This window comes from Elephas maximus, chromosome 3, assembly GCF_024166365.1.
Source record: "Elephas maximus indicus isolate mEleMax1 chromosome 3, mEleMax1 primary haplotype, whole genome shotgun sequence".
In the NCBI taxonomy this organism is placed as follows: domain Eukaryota; kingdom Metazoa; phylum Chordata; class Mammalia; order Proboscidea; family Elephantidae; genus Elephas; species Elephas maximus.
Window position 1 is genome coordinate 181,689,698 of NC_064821.1, and position 19,448 is coordinate 181,709,145.

General features: G+C 36.4%; 1 protein-coding gene across 3 annotated transcripts in view; it reads right to left on the reverse strand.

Moving 5' to 3' along the window:
* The window catches only part of SLC30A7 (solute carrier family 30 member 7), a 615,874-nt gene that overhangs the window by 584,592 nt on the left and 11,834 nt on the right, over positions 1-19,448 (reverse strand). For 2 of the 3 annotated variants that reach the window (XR_007516772.1, XM_049880232.1), the window contains exons 3-5: positions 10,482-10,595; positions 5,261-5,348; positions 4,464-4,590 (exon numbers count right to left, since the gene is read on the reverse strand). Coding sequence is in view for 2 of the 3 variants with exons in the window: in XM_049880232.1 (XP_049736189.1) it covers positions 4,464-4,590; positions 5,261-5,348; positions 10,482-10,595 (329 nt within the window). In the remaining variant the exon portion in view is untranslated. The remainder of the gene's footprint in view (positions 1-4,463; positions 4,591-5,260; positions 5,349-10,481; positions 10,596-19,448) is intronic. The other variant, XM_049880234.1, reaches the window with a different exon arrangement.

Genomic DNA, 19,448 nt, shown 5'->3' on the forward strand with positions numbered 1-19,448 from the left:
CCTGCCCTGCAAAGAATATTAAAGAGAGTCCTTCAGGCTGAAATGAAAAAACACTAGATGGTAACTCAGATCCACACACACAAAAAAAAAGAGCACTGGTAAAGGTAATTACATAGGTACTTTGAAAGAGTATAAACCTATTTGTATTTGTAACTCATTTTTTCTCCTACCTGTTTTAAAAGACAATGGCATAAAGCAACAATAATAAAACTGTGTCATATGCATAAAAATGTAATTTGTTTTATAATGATAGTACAAAGGAGGGGAAAAGACTGGAGATGTACTGATGCAAAGTTTTTGTATACTAATAAATTTACCAAAACAAAACAAGACCCAGTGCCGTCGAGTTGATTCCGACTTGTAGAGACCCTATAGGACTGAGTAGAACTGTCCCACAGTTTCCAAGGAGTGCCTGGCGGATTCGAACTGCTGACCCTTTGGTTAGCAGCTGTGGCACTTAACCACTATGCCACCAGGGTTTCCAGTTAACTCGTTGCCATTGAGTCGACTTCAACTCATAGCGACCCTATAGGACAGAGAATTGCCCCATAGGGTTTCCAATGAGTGCCTGGTGGGCTCAAATTGCTGATCTTTTGGTTAGCAGCCGAGCTCTTAACCACTAAGCCACCCGTAAACATGTTGCCATCAAGTCCATTTCAACTCACAATGACCCTAAAGGACAGAATAGAACTGCCCCATAGGGTTTCCAAGGAGTACCTGGTGGATTCGAACTGCCGAACTTTTGGTAAGCAGCCGTAGCTCTTAACCACCACCCCACCAAGGTTTAAGATACTATTAATCTGAACTATATCATTTTAAGTTAAGACGCTACTCATAATCCCCAAGGCAACCATTAAGAAAATAAATAGTAAAAGAAACAAATGAATTAAAAAGGTACATTAGAAATTATTCAACATAAAAGGCAAAAATTGAGTAACAGAAAAACATAAAGGACAGAAGATACAGAAAACAAATATTAAACTGGGAGACATAAATCCTACCTTAGTGGTAATTACATTAAATGTAAATGGTTTAAATACCCTGATCAAAAGGCAGAGGCTGTCAGAGAAAAAAATGATCCAACTGTATTCTGACTACAAAAGAAACTCTAAATTCAAAGACAGATTGAAAGGAAGAAAGAGGAAAAAATATACTGCAAGCAATAAACATTAGAGAGCTGAAGAGGCTATACTAATGTCAGACAAGCCAGACTTTAAGACAAAAATTGCTGCAAGAGATAAAAAAGAGTATCTTGTAACGAAATCAATCTGTCAAGAAAATATAACAATTACAAACATATATGTAATGAACAACAGAGCTCCAAAGTATATGAAGGAAAAGCAGACAGAAATGAATGGAAATATAGCCAATTCAACAATAATAGTTGGAGACTTCAATATCCCACTTTCAATAATGGATAGAAAAACTAGGCAGCAGATCAGCAAAGCAATGTAAGAGCTGAACAATATTATACACCAACTAGACCTAACAGACATCTTTTAGAACACTCCACCCAACAACAGCAGAATACATATTCCTTTCAAGGGAACACAGGCCATTCTCCAGCACAGACCAAATGGTAGGCAATAAAACAAACTTCAACAGATTAAAAATACTAAAAGCATGAAGATGTCATCTGACTATAATGGAATTAAATTAGAAATCAACAACAGAAGAAAATTAGAGAAATTCATAAACATGTGAAAGTTAAACAACACACTTAGAGAAGGAACCACGGGGAAATTAGAAACTACTCTGAGATGAATAAAAACAAAAACATAACATACCAAAACTTATGAGTTATAATTAGAGTGATGCTCAGAAACTTACAGTTGGAACTTATAGCTGTATATGCCAAATTAAAAAAAGATCTCAAATCAATAATATAAACTTCCACCTTAAGATAAGAATCAAAAGAATGAACCCAAAGCAAGCAGAAGAAGGAAATAGCTATTACAGCAGAAATAGAATGAAATAGAAATAGAAAAACAATACTCAATGAAACCAAAATTTGGTTCTTTGAAAAGATCAACAAAACTGACAAACCTTTATCTAGGCTGAAAAAGAAAAAAATGAAAGACACAAATTATGAAAATCAAGAATGAAAGAACGGATATCACTACTATCTTAGGGAAATAAAAAACAGAATTATAAGGAATAATAAAAACAAACGTAGGTCAACAAAGTAGATTAACTTATATGAAATCAATAAATTCCTAGAAACACACGAATTGCCAAAACTTACTCAAGAAGAAAGAGAAAATCTGAATAGATCTATAACTTGCAAAGCTATTGCTTTAAAAACTTCCAGCAAAGAAAAGCTAGGCCCAGATGACTTCACTGATAACTTTTATCATTTAAAGAATTAATACTAGTACATCACAACTCTTCCAAAAAAAAGATGAAGGAACACTGCTGACTTCATTGTATAAGACCAGTATTACCCTGATACCAAAACCAAATAAAGGCATCACAACAAAACTATAGACAAATATCTCTTATAAACAAAGATACAAAATTTTGGCAAAATACTAGCAAACTGAATGCAGTTATAAAAAGGATTATATACTGTGACCAAGTGGTATTTATCCCAAGAATGCAAAGGTTGGTTAACCTGAAATTCAATCAATGTCATGTACCATATTAATTGAAAAAAGGATAAAACTCACAAAAGTATCTCAATAGATGCAGAGAAAAACATTTGACAAAATCGAACATCCCTTTCATGATAAAAACACTCAAATTTGGAAGAGTGGGGAACTTCCTCAACTTGGCAAACAGCATTCATGAAAAACCCTCAGCTAACATCATACTTAATGGAGAAAGGCTGAATATATTCTCCTTAATATCAAGAAAAAGTCAAGAATTCCATTCTCACCACTCTTAACACTGTACTAAAGGATCTAGCCAGAGCAATTAAGTAATGAGTGAAAGAACAAACAAATAAACAAACAAAAGGCATCCATTGGAAAGGAAGAAGTAAAATTCTATATTTGCCAATGACATGATCTTATAAATAAAAATGCTAAGGAAGCTATAGGTTCGCTATCAGTTAGAACTGACTTGACGTCAACTGGTTTTTTTGAAGTAAGCCACAAAAAACTTATTAGAACTAATAAATGACGTTCAGCAGTGTGGCGGGATACAAGATTAATACATAAATTTCAATTGTGTTTCTATGCACTAGCAATGAGCAATCCAAAAACGAAATTAAGAAAACAATCTCACTTATAATAACAGCAAAAAGAACAAAATGCCTACAGATAACTTTAACGAAAGAAATATAAGGCTCAAATACTAAAAACTGTAAAATATTGCTCAAAGAAATTAAACAAGATATAAATAAATGGAAAGACATACCATGATCATTAATAGGGAGGCTTAATATTGTTAAGATAGTATTACTCCCCAAATTGACCTACAGATTCAATACAATCCCTAACAAAATCCCAACTGACTCCTTTGGAGAAACTGAAAAGCTGATCCTAAAATTTATACAGAAATGCAAGGGATCCCAAAGAGCCAAAACAATACTGAAAAAGAAGAAAGTTAAATAATTCATACTGCCCAATTTTAAGGACTACTCCAAAACTATATTAGTTAAAAACAGAATGGTGCTTACACAAAGACAGACATACGGATGAATGGAATAGAATCAAGAGTCCAGAAAGAAGCCCTCACATTTACGGTCAACTGATTTTTGACAAGGGTGCCACGACAATTCAATGGGGGAAAAATAATCTTCTCAACAAATGATACCGGGACAACTAAATATCTACATGCAAGAAAATGATTTTGAACCCTTACCTCACACTATATACAAAAGTTAACTCAAGATGTCTCATAGACTAAATATAAGAGCTAAAGCTATAAAACCATATAGGACAAATGCTCTATCATGTTCACAAGGGTATACTTCCTAAGGAGTAGTGAAAAGCTGCAAGTGTATCCACAGAAGACTAGCTAAATCAACCATGGTAACCTATAACATGGACTTTTATGGGGCTTTAAAAAGGCAAGGTAGACTGATACATACCAAATGGAAGGATCTCAAAGACACAGTGTATAGTAAATTTCGTACATACATACACACACACAATAAAAAATTTTAATAGATTTCTTTTGTGGTTTTCTGATGTTTGTTTTGTATAAATGGTATCATACTAAACAGACAAGCTACAGAGATCTAAAAGAATTCAAACCAAACTGATAACATGATTAGCTTAACAAATTCTGCAAAAAACAGATAACATAATAACCTGAGGAGGAAATGAGAATGGCGTGAAAATGTGGGCAAGATAATTAAAGAAGGCCTCCATAAAAGTGTATTAACACAGTACTCTTATTATTAAAAATCAATATACAGCAGCTTAACTTTTAAAGAATTTTTAATTTTCAAAAATGAGTAATTATAACAGAAACCTTGTAGAATATGAAGAAACAAAGGGTTCTAACCATCATACCAGAGCCATGAGAATGTCCATGACCGCCATGCTTGAAAACAAATATTCCTATTAGGTTTACCACAAACCCAAGAATTGAAACAAGTAGCAGTCTCTCATGGTGTACATCTGGAGGGGCTAATGCTCTCTAGAAAACACACAATACAAACAAATAGCATTGATATAAGTTCTAAATGATCACCTGATAAGAACATAAAGCAATTAAAAAAAAAAAACCTTTAGTTGCTTTCAGAATTAAAAGTACTCCAAAAATATCTGCCAAAAATAGTTTACAGCAATAAAACCTAGTGCTCACATATTCTAAGAAAAGGTAAGGATTGCTATTTTTTAATAATATAAATATTTAAAACCATGACCATTTGGTTCAAGACCTGTCCTTCTTTGGTATCTTGAAATACTGCCTTATCATTTTAAGTTCATTAATCTTTAATTTTTCTTTCTTTCTTTTTAATTACCAAGCATTAAAAGTTCATTGGCAAAACTTTCAGGTTCCACTTTAAGTACTCTTCCCAGCTGACCTCACAACCCAGGCTGTACCCCTGCTTTTCACAGCGTCAACACTTCAGTCATGGCTTGTAAAGCACTGTCATTTACTTCTTTTCCAACTCAAGTGATTCCACGTATTGTTAATTTTTTTTCAATTATTTTATAAGCCCCTCCTATACACATATACTATTTTATCAAACCCAAGGCTGCTTTCAATACTTAATGACAATGTGAAAACAGCTCATTTACGTGTATCTTTAACAAAGATTTTCATTACAGAATTTACTGACTCTAATCATTATCTACTATACCTCAACTCCTTCTGAGAAAATAAAAAAAGCAGTGAAGATCAAAAACAGGCCATTGACAAAGCCGGCCAGAACTTCCGCTCTAACATACCTAAAGAAGAGCAAAGTGAACAACTGAATTAGTAAGTTATTTCCCAAAAATCAAATCACAAATTTACATACGTTCAGAGAGTCTAAACCATATAACACGGTTTTAAGTGGCCAGCCAGCAAGGTTCCAGTATTTATAGTATACGGTATGTTTTATTTTGTAAATTTTATATAAATTGTAGAACTGAGGGAATACGTTTTAAACATCATGAATTATGTTTAATACTAGAATGCCCCAAAACACATAGATTTCTATAAGCCAATCAAAAGACCTTCTTAGAGTAAGTAGGTTTAGAAAGACTTTCCACAGAAATGTAAATCTCAAGTTGCCACGGGAGAAAGAAGAATAGGGCCAGACAAGTGGGCAAAGAAGGAAAGATCCAAGGATAAAAAGTAAAAGAAAGGTGCCAGAAAAAAGGGATTTTATAACATATTAATTCCTCCTTTTCTAAGAATGCCTAATACTTTCTGCTTTGTACCTTTCCGATTTCAAATCTTTAGAAAGTAGAGCTTTGATCTGAAGGGAAATAAAATGGTTTTTGAATTATTCCCGAGACAACTTGAGGTTTATATTTCTATCACTCTTCTTCTAAGATTAATAAATTTAGCAAACATTTTTCAATTACCTATTTTTAGAATCAATTCTAGCTTCATATAATTCTAATTAAACTATTTTCAAAATACCTGTCTTTTTCTCCATGGACTTCTGAAGCTTTCTGCTTCCTACCTGTGTGAAGCATTGGGGAAAGATTTTATTTTTCCATAAAGTATATTTAGCTTAGTTAAAGTCATTAAGAAACAACTTTAACTTGGCATTTTACATGTTCAAGCATCATTCAAAGGGTGCTAACAGCGGTTAATCTCTCTGGTCCTTAAACAATATAATGGAAGCATCAAAATGCTGCTTTCTCTAACTTTCTATCTAAACTTCTAATACATAATACAATTTTCACTGTAAAAATATGTTTAAAGAGAATAAACTATTTAAAATGTGCACTATCCAATTATGTTGGAGTTTGCCCTGCCAAGTACATTCCCACATAGCATATGTATCTACCTTCTAACGCAAATGACTTATTATTTGTCAAAGAACGTATGTACTTTTTTTCTGGAGAAAAAGTTCATTAAATTCAAATAATTTGCAGCCTGCTTTCCACAACCCACCCTTAGGAATTTATTTAATAACTCAACAGGGTTACTGTTAAAAAAATAAAAAGCACTTTCTTTTAACCCATACTTCTAATCCATAGTTAATGCCTGCCTGATTGAAAGCTTTTTGCTCTTGAGTTCCACTAGGTTTTAAGCTCAAAGGTGGAAATGTTTTTTCAGGCACATTTTTGTCCCAAAAGCCCGGCTTAGTAGGTGGTCCATAAATTCAGATAAATGATTTAATTAGGCTCGATCTATTTGCTAACCTTGGTTGCATGTTTAAAACGAAAACCCTGTAAAAACCAGACCCACATGCATTTACAAATGACTATGTTTAATGTTTACTTGAACAGGGTGCGTCAGAGAATTAGAATGTGTAATTCATGAATGTGGTTAAGAGCTGTTGCCTAATGAAGCAGTTGGTGTTTGGATTCTTCTGTCAGGGCAAAAAATATATATATGTACATACATATACAAGCATGTATGTATGTATCTATCTACCTACAAGCTGCATATTACTTTTATGTTGGCTTTGCTGTTTCAAAACAGGAATGTAGCAAGACACAAAGGTGATTTTTACATAAAGAAATACTGAAAGGCCTTCTCTGCCCCTCAGATTCCCCCTATTGTTTCCTCTATTACAGAGGCAGTTGGCTATTGTGATTATCTTGAATTGGAGGTTTTTTTGGGCTTCATCCCTAGGCTTAGCCTATTCACTTTCATTCTGATGTGCTCACACCAGTAGTTAACTATTGCTATCATTTACTACTACCAAAAAATACAAACCAAACCCACTGCTGTGGAGTCCATTCTGACTCACAGCGACCATGCAGGACAGAGCAGAACTGCCTCATAGGAAGCAGCTGATGGATTAGAACTGTCAACCTTTTGGTTAGCAGCCTGAGCTACGGCAACTATTAATAGTTTCAAGCTTTTATTCTCTAAATTCTCCCTACCTGAAAGATTTTTTTAGAATGCAAATAAGGAGAGGACAGTATGAGTAATAACAAAAAAGTGGAGAATAGGATAGGAAATTTTTAAAAAGGTGGCAAAAATATTACTCTCATATTAACAAGTTAAAGTTGAATAATAAAATCTGCTACGCTACTGGAGGTACTCAAAGCTAGCAAAACTATCCTTACAGCAGGTGACAACGCATTCTAAATGTGAAACAAAAGGTACCTCAAGAATTAAAGACCTAAGAAGAATTTTTAATTGTCACCTGCTGTTTATCAAGAGGAAACCCTGGTGGTGTAGTGGTTAAGTGCTACAGCTGCTAACCAAAGAGTCGGCAGTTTGAATCCGCCAGGCGCTCCTTGGAAACTCTATGGGGCAGTTCTACTCTGTCCTATAGGGTTGCTATGAGTTGGAATCGACTCGACGGCACTGGGTTTGGGTTTATCAAGAAAGATTGTTGAACAAGATATTCCAGTTATATTTCTGATATACGACATACATGAATTACCACTTTTCCAAAAAGCAAAAATATAACTTTACATATAATCTTTAGTGATTTAAAATATAGCTGCCATCAATTCTGACGACCCCATGTGTGCGGAGTAGAATTACTCCATAGGGTTTTCAAAGCTGTGAACTTTTAAAAGCAGATCACAAGGCCTATCCCCCAAGATGCCTCTGGGTGGGTTCGAACTGCCAACCTTTGGCATATTAGTCACGTGCTTAACCATGTGCACCACCCAGGGACTCCTTTAATAGCTATGTTGTTGTTGCTAAGTGCCGCTGAGTTACATCTTCACTCACAGTGACCCCATGTGATGGGTGGAGCTGCCCCATAGGGTTTTCTTGGCTGTAATCTTCATGGAAGCGGATCACCATGTCTTTCTCCCACAGAGCCACTGGGTGGGTGCAAACCACCAGCCTTTTGGTTAGCAGCCTAGTGCTTAACCATTTGTGCCACCAGGGCTCCTTAATAGCTTAAAAAAAAAAAAAAAAAACCCGAAAAATCCATTGCCACTGAGTCAATTCAGACTCATAGCAACCATAAAGGGCAGAGTAGAACTGCCTGATAGGGTTTCCAAGGCTGTACTCATTGTGAAAGCAAACCACCACATCTTTTTCCCATGGAGCAGCTGGTAGGTTCAGTTAGCAGCCAAGAGTTTAATCACTGCACTACCAGAAGTCCTTTTAATAGCTACGGTTCGAGATTATTTAAATATCAGCAACACAGGGCTGTAAAAAATGTTTGAACTTACAGAGATAAGGGTCTCTTGCCCTACACTACCAAAAGATAGAATTTTTTTTTCACTTTTTATAATTTTACAAATAATCATCCCCATTTGGTGAAAGTTAAAGTCAGCAAGTTCTACCAAAGAACTTCATATATATATCCTTTAGCACTTGTCACCATGCAGAGTTGTTAAGGTATTTTTACAGAACTGTTTCCCCATCAGATCACAAGTTCCTTCAAGGCAGGAATATGTCTTACTCTTTCTTGTATCATTAAATACAGCAGAGTATTTGACTCATAGCGGGCCCTCAATAAATAATATGAAGAGAGCAAGAACATGTGCAAGAGAGAGTGTGTGTGACTGCCAAAGAAGGAAGAGCAAAGCTGGGGAGAAGATGAAGGAGTAAGGAAGGAAGAGTAAAAGAGAGAATCACGGGTACAGGAGACAGTGCATAGAACAGAAAGGGTGTAAACAGAAGGGGAGAACAACCAAAACTGCACAGGAAAGGGAGACTCAGGGAAGGAGAATCTGCAGGAGGATGAGAAACTAGGAAAGGAAAAGGAAAAAGAAATAGACCTGGACACGTTAAGAGAGGTGGAGAGGGAGAATAAGAAAGCTCAACAAGTAAGGTGGTAAAGGGTCGAGGGAGAGATTAAGAGAAAAGAGAAAGAAAGAAAAGGTGGAGAAGGAGAAAGATGAGAAAGGAAGGGAAGAGGAGAAAGAAGGAGGCAGAAGAGAGAGAGAGTGACAGAGAAAGATCACAAGCACAAGCCCATATACTAGAACAAAAGAACAAGGGATGGGGAAGGCAGCCCAGGAGAAGATGAGAGAAAAACAAAGAATATGAGGATGGGGACAAGGCAAAAAAAGGAGAGAAATTAGGAAAGACAGATGAAGAGAGGGCAGAAAATGGGAGAGAATGGTCACAATGAAGAAGGAAGGGGAGGAAGGGAAAGAACTGACAAGTAAGCAGGAGACAGATGGGAGCAGGAAAGTGAAAGGGGGTAGGGAGGAAAGAAAACTCATGTTAGTCTGAGCTTTGCTGACACTTAAATATAATTACAAGGCAAAATAGTCTATGTGCTGATAAAAGGAAAACCTCAAGCAGCATAAGTCAAATCATCAAAACTCCACTGCTTCTTCCTAAAGGAGACAGCAAAAAGCAAGCTCTACTTCTAAGGGTACTCAGTTCAGAGGTAAGACTGGGTCATTCAGTACAGCTCCTTCACCACAAAAGCACTCTCCAAATGTCTGCTTGGCCAAATGCAGCAAAAGTATGAGAAGTCTTTTACATAGAAGCAGGGCAAAGAAGATAAAAATATAAAACTGTATTAGGAAATAGTGATTTTGAATACTTTAATGGCAAAATATCACTCCAAAAAGAAAAAGGAAAAAAAAATAATAAAAGAAACATGATCATTTTCCTATACTGAAATCTTTTTTTCTTCTTCTCAAAAAATAAAATATGGTTAAGAGCTAAGAATTCACCTGTATAGTAACAGTCCTACCTAAAAAGTTTTGGTAAAATCAAAATGCCATACCTTCTAAACAAACAAACTTAGATGCACAATACAAAATACACACTGCAAATTCCAATTATATAATGTTCAAAAACAGGCAAAGCTAATCTGTGGAAAGTGGTTGCCCTTAGAGAGATATAAAGGAGGCATGAGGTGGTCTCAAGGGTGCAAGTTATACAAGTGGGTTCCATTTATGAAAAGTCACTGAGTGTAATTAAGATTTGTGTATTTTTCTGTATATCTTGTACGTCAATAAAAATGTTTTTAAAAGTCTTACCCATAAGAGAAAGCATCATTATCTCTCCATTTGGAAATAACAGAAGCTGCCAATCCAGCCAAAATGGCAGTGCTATCGAAAAACATGTGAAAAGAGTCGGAAATCAAGCCTAAGCTGGAAAAGAACAAACACATTGATATATTATAATAAAAACCAAAGAGCAGGCATCCCTCTCTATGAATTTAAGATTCAGCCTCTGCCCGTCAAGTACTACCCTTCTGAAGAGACACTAAAATACGATATATAAAGATGTTAAGGAAAAATTTTAAACAACTAAAAATGAAACTCTCATACACCCTGCCCAGAGAAAAGCTCAGTTGCCGCTAAAAGAGGGGTAAAAGCAAAAACTGTCTCTTGCTGGGCGAGGGGTAGGAATCTGCCCACCCTTTGATCACTGGCAAAGGCCAGCTGACACTGAAGGAGAGTAGAGAAATCAGCCTTCTGCTACTGGTGGCCGTCGTTGTTAGGTGCCGTTGAGTCAGCTGACTCACAGCGACCCTTTGTACAACACAACGAAACACTGCCCAGTCCTCAACCACCCTCACGGTCATTGCTATGTTTGAGCCCACCGTTGCAGCCACTGAATTAATCCGTCTCGTCGAAGGTCTTCCTTTTTCGCTGAACCTCTACTTTACCAAGCATGATGTCCTTCTCTAGGGACTAGTCCCTCCTGATAACATGTCCAAAGTCTGTGAGATGAAGTCTTGCCATCCTTGCTTCTAAGAAGCATTCCAGGTGTACTTCTTCCAAGATAGATCTGTTCATTCTTCTGGCAGTCCACGGTATAGTAAATATTCTTCACCAACACCATAACTTAAAGGCGTGTCTTCCTTATTCATAGTCCAGCTTACTCATGCATATGAAGTGACTGAAAATACCCTGGCTTGGGTCAGGTGCACCTTAGTCCTCGAGGTGACATCTTTGCTTTTTCACAACTTTAAAAAGGTGTTTTGCAGCAGATATGCCCAATGGATCATTTGATTTTACTGCTGCTTCCATGCGTGTTGATTGTGGATCCAAGTAAAATGAAATCTTTGACAACTTCAATATTTTCTCTGTTTATCACAATATTGCTTATTGGTCCAGTTATGAGGATTTTTGTTTTCTTTATGTTGAGATGTAATCCATGCTGAAGGCTGTGGTCTTTGATCTTTATCAGTAAATGCTTCAAATCCTCTTCTGCTACTAGGGGTGGGCCAAAATCCACTCTAGACCAGGATCTTACACTGATATAAACAAAACATTGTTGGGGGAGAAGCAGGAAACTTGCTCCAGTTCAAGCTCTCCCCCAGGTCTGGTACAAGGATACAGGGTTGGGGAAGGGTAGAGAGGGTAGGTGAAGGAACATTTAGAATATCCAACCTGACTCACAGGCATACAGGGCCTAAGTCTGCGACTGCAGCAGGAGAACCTAGTGCCCTTCTGTCTCCAGTATGAGCACTGAATAAAGTACAAGGCAATAGCAATCTGCTACTGAGAGCAGAGCAGTAGCACAAAGAGAGGTTCCTTTGTGGCTCAGGTCTGCCAGGCTTCTTGAAAGCTGAGAATGGAGCAAAGACACTGAGGAAAAACCCTCCGGGACTCCAAATTCTACACTAAGCACAGGTAGTAGGAGCTCATCATAGAAAACCCTGAAGTCTGTGGCATGTTGAAAGTACTCAGCAACAACAAAACACAAAACCCACCTCAACTGGAGCTCAACTATTGAGCAGATGGGTTCAAAACCCCCACGATAATGTTCTAAACCCTAAAAACAACAAAAAAAGAGGTATACTTACTTCTGGGCATAAATACTATTAACCTCAGTCTCTAGTATTCTTTTAAACACAATGTCTAGCACTCAATAAAGATTTTTAAGATACATAAAAGATTTTTAAGATACATAAAAGATCTGGAAAAAAATAAATGTTAAAGCAGTCAACAAAGTCAGAACCAGAAATGGCCCAGATGTTGGAATTAACTGATAGTGACTTTAACATAAATATGATTGATATGCTAAATGACCTGGTATAAAAGAGGACAAAATTCATGAACAACTGGGGGATTTTGATAGAAACTAAAAAAGAATCAGAGAAATAATAATTTTTTTTTTTTTAATTTAGAAAATGAAAAATAACTTACACATGCTTCTGAGCACACTGGACACAGAGAGAAAGACTCAGATAGGTCAACAGAAATAATCCATAATGATACACAAAGTGAAAAAGGAGGAAAAAAAAACACAACAGAGCATCTAACATCTTTTGAGCAATATTAAACAGACAAAAATACTCAGGTTTGGCATTTCAGAAGGGGAGAAGAAAAATGAGATAAGGCAGAAAAATATATTTAAAGAGAAATGTTTAAGAATGCTCCAAAATAAATGAAGGAAACAAAATCACAGATCCAAGAAGCTTAATGAATTTCAAGCTGGATAAATACAAAGAAAACACACTCCTACATATAGCTGAACACCAAAAAGAAAAAATTTTCAAAGCAGCCAGAAAAAAAAGGAAAGTTACATTCAGAGAAATTGGTAAGAATAATAGCTGATTTTTCATAAGGAAACTACTGAAGCCAGAATGTAATGGAACAACATCTTAAAAATAACGAAATAAAAAATACCATCAACCAAAAATTCTGTATCTAGTTAAAATAACTTTCAGAAATGAAGGTCCCCATACATCTACAGTTAAGTGATTTCAACAAGGGTTTTAAGTTGGTTCAATAGGGAAAAAAACACTATCCTCAATATATGCTGCCGGAACAAGTGGATCCCTACCTGCAAAAGAATGAAGTTGGACCCTATAGGATCGCTGAGTTGGAATCAACTCGACGGCAATGGGTTTGGTTTGGTTTTTGGCTCACACCATATTTGAGACCCATTGCCTCGAAATGGATCAAATATCTGAATATCAGAACTAATTACATAAAACTCGTAGAACAAAAAAAGATAAGAGTAATGTTTTGGGATCTAGTTTTTGACAATGAATTCTTAATATGAAACCAAAAGCATAAGCAACGAAGACAAAATATGTAAATGACTTGGATCAAAATTAAAATCTTTTGAGTGTCAAAGAACTTTATCAACAAAGTAAAGAAAATCTACAGAATGAGAGGAAATCTTTGGGAACAATGTATCTGATAAGGGTTTAATATTCAGAATATAAAAAGAACTACAACTCAACAACAAAAAGATAAACCAAAAGATGGGCAAAAGACAAGTCAAAAAATGCGAAAAGACTTAAATGTGCATTTCACTGAAGAAGATATACAAATGGCCAATAAGCACATGAAAAGATGTTCAACATCCTTAGTCATCAGGGAAATGCAAATCAAAAACACAATGAGATTCCACCTCACCCCCACCAGACTGGCTATTTTCAGAAAAAATGGAAAATAACCAGGGAGGATGTGAAGAAACTGGAACCCTCATCCACTGCTGATAGGATTGTAAAATGATGTAGCCACTGTGGAAATTGGTTTGGCAATTCCACAAAAAGCTAAACACAGAATTACCTACCCATATGATCCAGCAACTCCATTTCTAGGTATACACCAAAAACAGGGACTCAGACAGACACTTGGACACCGATGTTCATTGCAACATTATTCTCAATTGTCAAAAGGTGGAAACAACCCAAGTGCCCAGCTACAGATGAACTGATAACCAAAATGTGGTATATACATCCAAAGGAATATTATTCAGCCATGAAGAGAAATGAAGTCCAGATATATGACATTCTGTGACATGGATAAAACTTGAAAACATTATGCTGAGTAAAATAAGTTAGACAAAAAAAAAAAAGGACAAATATTATATGATCCCACTATATAAAATAATCTAGAATAAGCAAATGCACAGAGATAAGTTTATTAGTGTTACAAGGGGCAGGTGGGAAGGTGAAATAGGGAATTACTGCTTAAGGGGTACTAAATTTCTGTAAAGGATGACAAAAAATTTGGAAAGAGATAGTGGTAATGGTTGTATGACATGGTGAACGTAACTATTGTCACTGAATTTTACACATACGAATGTAAAAATGGCTGAAATGGTAAGCATTATATTCTGTATATTCTGCCACCAAAAAAAAAGAAGACCAAGTACAGACTTTCAGACAACCGAAGCTGAGAAATTTCATTGCCAAGAGACCAGGGTAAAAGAAAATAACAAAGAAGTTATTCAGGTAGGAAGGGTCTATATAAAGAAATGAAGAGTAATGGAAATGACAAATATATGGGTAAATATAAAAAATATTTTTCCTATTTTTAATGTCTTTAAGAGACAATTGTGAACAGAAAATCACCAAAATCAAAAGTTGGTTTTGGAAAAAAATCAACGAAATTGACATCCTCTAGCTAGATTGACCAAGAAAAAAGAGAAAAGACTCAAACTACTAAAGTCAAGAATTAAAGTGAGACATTTACAGAAATAAAAAGGATTACAAGGAAATAATATGAACAAGTGTATGTCAGCAAATGGACAAATTTCTAGAAACACACAAACTACCAAAGCTGATTCAAAAATAAATAAACCAAAAACAAACCAGGGCTCCTTCAAAAATAAATAAGATTACATTCATAATTTTAAAACTTTCAACAAGGAAAAGCTCAGGTCCAGGCACTTCACTGGTAACTTCTACTAAACATGTAAAGAAGAACTAATACCAATCCTTCACAAACTCTTCCAAAAAATAGAAGAGGGGGGGACACTTCACAACTAACTGTACAAGACCAGTGTTAGACTGATACCAAAACCAGACAAAGACATCAAAAGAAAACCATGTACCAGCATCTTTTGAATGTACACTCAAAAGTCCTCAATGAAATACTACCAAATCAAACCCAGCAATACATACAAAGGTCTATACTCCATGAGGAAACCCTGGTGGCATAGTGGTTAAGAGCTATGGTCACTAACCAAAAGGTCAGCAGTTCAAATCCACCAGGTGCTGCTGGGAAACTCTATGGGGCAGTTCTACTCTGTTCTATAGGGTTATTATGAGTTGGAATTGACTCCACTGCAATGGGTTTGGTTTTTGGTTTTTATACTCCATGACCAAGTGGAATTTGTCCCAAGAACCCAAGGTGGGTTTAATATATGAAAATCAATTAATGTAATATACTGCAGCAATGGAAGAAAGGGCAAAAATCCCATGATCACCTCAACATATGCAGAAAAGCATTTAACAAAATTCAGCACCACTTCGGTTGCTAAGCAAAAGGTCAGCAGTTTGAATCCACCAGCTGCTCCTTGGAAACCCTATGGGGCAGTTCTACTCTGTCCTATAGGGTCGTTATGAGTCGGAATTGACTTGACTGCAGTGGTTTTTTTTTTTTTTTTTTTGGTTTCATGATTAAAAACACTCAACAAACTTGGAATAGAGGGAATTTTCTAAATCTGATAAAGAGCATCTACAAAAAATTCACAGCTAATATCATCATTAATGGTTAAAGACTAAACGTTTCTCTAAGATCAGGTACAAGACAATGATGTCTGCTCTCGAAACCTGCATTCAACATTGTACCTGATGTTCTAGCCTGGACAATTAGGCAGGAACTGAGAAAAAAAAGGGGAAGAGGTAGACGGGGACAGCACAGAGACTAGAAAAGAAGTGAAACTATCTCTGCTTGTAAATGACATGATCTTATATATAGAAAGTCCTAAGGAATCTACTCAAAAACTAAGGGTGGTAGAGCAATACAGCAGTGTTTTGCAAAGGATTGATTAATTGTATCCCCCCAAAATACGTACTGAAGTCCTGGCTCCTATACCTGTAGATGTGGTCCTGGAGCAAAGGGTTTTTGGGAATAGGGTTTTTCTTTTGCTATACTAATGAGGTCATACTAGAGTAGAGTGGGTCCTAAACCTAATCAATTACGAGTTATTAAAAGAGTAGACCAGACACAGAGACTCGCACATAACATATGAAGACAGACACACACGGCAGATGCATCCGCAAGCCCAGACACTCCAAGAATTGCTGACAGGTCATAGAAACAGACAAAGAAGGACCTTCTTTCTAGAGCCATGACCTGAACTCAGGCTTCCTGCCTTCTAAACTACGAGAAAATTTCTGTTCTTTAAAGCCACTCACTCTTGGTATTTTTTTGTTACAGCAGCACTAGGTAACTAAGAGAGGCAGGATACAAGATATTTATGCAAAAATCAACTGTATTTCTATATGGGAGTAATAAGTAGAAAAAGGAATTAAAAAAAAAACTTTCATTTACCATAACATCAAAAAGAGTAAAGTACTTAGAAATAAATTTAATAAAAGTAAAAATATACTCTGAAAACTACAAAATATTGTTGAAAGATATTAAAGAATACGTAAATAAATGGAAACACATCCCATGTTCATGGTGAGGAAGAAATATTGCTAAAATGACGCTACTTCTGAAACTGAGCTAAGATTCAGAACAGTACCTATCAAAACCCCAACTGACAGCTTTGGAGAAATTCACACAGATCCTAAAATTCATATGGAAACACAAGGGACCCCGAAAAGCCAAAGCACATCTTGAAAAAGAAGAACAAAGTTGGAGATCTCAGGCTCCCAATCTCAAAGCTTACTCCAAAGCTACATTAATCAAGACAGCATAGTACCGGCAAAAGAAAACACACACAGGTCGATGAAACAGAATTGAGAGTCCAGAAATAAACCCTCAAATTCAAAGTCAAGTGATTTCAACAAGAGTGCCAAGGCAATTCAACAGGGAAAAACCACCTTTTCAATAAACAGTGCTGGATAATCACAGGCAAAAAAATATTTGGCACACCCAATTATTGGAATTGCTGTCAATAAGTTGTACATCTGCAAAAAGTTGAAATGGCAAAAGTTGTACAATAGATATATTTACAGAAAAAAAAGAGTAGCTCCTAAGGCTTGCTTATGTACAACTGGACACCTTGTCATAGGATTTGGTTCCTTGGTTTAGAGGTTCAGGGTCATGGTTTCATGGGACATCCCAGTTAATTGGTCTAATAACCTGTTTAGTCTTCTGTTCTAGCTTGCTGTGTAGTACCTGGGGTCTTAAAAGTTCTCCAGAGGCCATCCGAAGCACAAAAATTGATCTCTATCTGTCTGCAGCAACAGATGGAATAGTCAGGAATAGGAGGAGGACATGAAATGTGTGGCTAATCGCCTCCATGAACAACTGCCTCCTTTGCCGTAAGACCAGAAGAACTGGAGGGTGCCTGACTATCATTACTGAACATTTTCATCAAAGATTCCATAGAGGAATTCTGATCAAAAGGCGGAAATGCACAACAGAATTTAAAATTCTCATGGACTAGACTTCCTAGAGCCATGGAGGCTGGATGAACCCCTGAAGCTACTGCCGTGAGATCATCTTTAAACCTTCAACTGAAATTATCCCATGAAGTCTCCTTAAAACTGAACAGTTCAGCTTAAAAAAGGTCTATCTTCAGCATTATGCTCTTTTAAGAACTATGTCTATGGGATCAAATTGACAACAGCAACTCAAAAGATTAGACTGAAAGCTTAAGGGGCAGTGAGTTTATGTTAACGGAGGAAAAACAACTCAGAAAAGAAGAGTGAAAATGGCTGCACAATTCGCAGAATGTAATCAATGTCACTTAATTGTGCATGTAGAAACTGCTGAATTAGTGTGTGTTTTGCTGTGTATATTCTCAACAACAAAACAATTTTCTCAAAAATTATGTCGCCGTCTACCTCACATCATACACAAAAAATAACTCAAAATGGATCACAGACCTAAATGTAAAAGCTAAAACTATAAAACCTTTGAAGAAAACATAGTAAACATTCGTGATCCTTGGTTAGGCAATGATTCCTTAGACATGTCACCAAAAGCACAAACAACAAAAGAGAACAAACTGGACATCACCAAAATTTTAAAACTTTTATCCTTCAAGTAACAGTATCAAGAAAGTGAAGGTAACACACAGGATATGAGAAAATATTTGTCAATCATATATCTGATACAGAGCTTGTATCCAGAATATAGAAACAGCTTTCAACACCCAAAAAACAGATAATTTAAAGAAGGGCAAAGGATCTGAAGAGACATTTCTCCAACATCATTAATCATCAAGGAAATGCAAATTAAGACCATTTCATACCCATTAAAAAAAAAAAAACCCATTGCAGTGGCGTCGATTTCAACTCAGAGTGACCCTATAGGACAGAGTAGAACTGTCCCATAGGGTTTTTAAGAAGACTAATCTTCAGGGAAGTAAACTGACACGTCTTTTTCCTGCCAACCTTTTGGTTGCAGAGGAGCACTTAACCACTGTGCCACCAGGGCTCCTTTCACACCCATTAGAATGGTTATAACCAAAAAGACAAAAAACAAGTGTTGCCGAGGATGTTGAGAAATTTGTACTCTCATATACTGCTGGAATATTATTTGGCAATAAAAACAAACTACTCATATGTGCTACAAGGAAACCCTGGTGGCATAGTGGTTAAGTGCTACAGCTGCTAACCAAAAGTTCAGCAGTTTGAATCCACCAGGCAGTCCTTGGAAACTCTCTGAGGCAGTTCTAGTCTGTCCTATAGGGTAGCCACGAGTTGGAATCGACTTGATGGCAGTGGGTTTGGCTTTTTGGTTTTATATGCTACAAGATAAATGAACCTTGAAAACATTATGCTAGGTGGAAGAAATCAGTCACAAAGGATCACAATACTGTATCATTCCATTTATATGAAATGTCCAGAATAGTCACAGAAACAGAAATTACCGTATTTTTACACAAACGCTTGCCTTCTGTTTGTCTGTGGTCACGCCCTCCTCCCGTAAGGTACCATCACAAGTGTGCTATGCTAACTTTTTTTTTTTCTTCACAGCAACATGTGGAAGAGGACTGGCACGGCAGCACTTGTGAGGGTGCCTCGCAGGGGGAGGGTACAGCTGGCAAACAAATGCAGAAGGCATGCATTATTTGCACAAAAAAATGGTAATAGTTGCCTAGAACTGGAGCAGATCAAGGATGCAGGA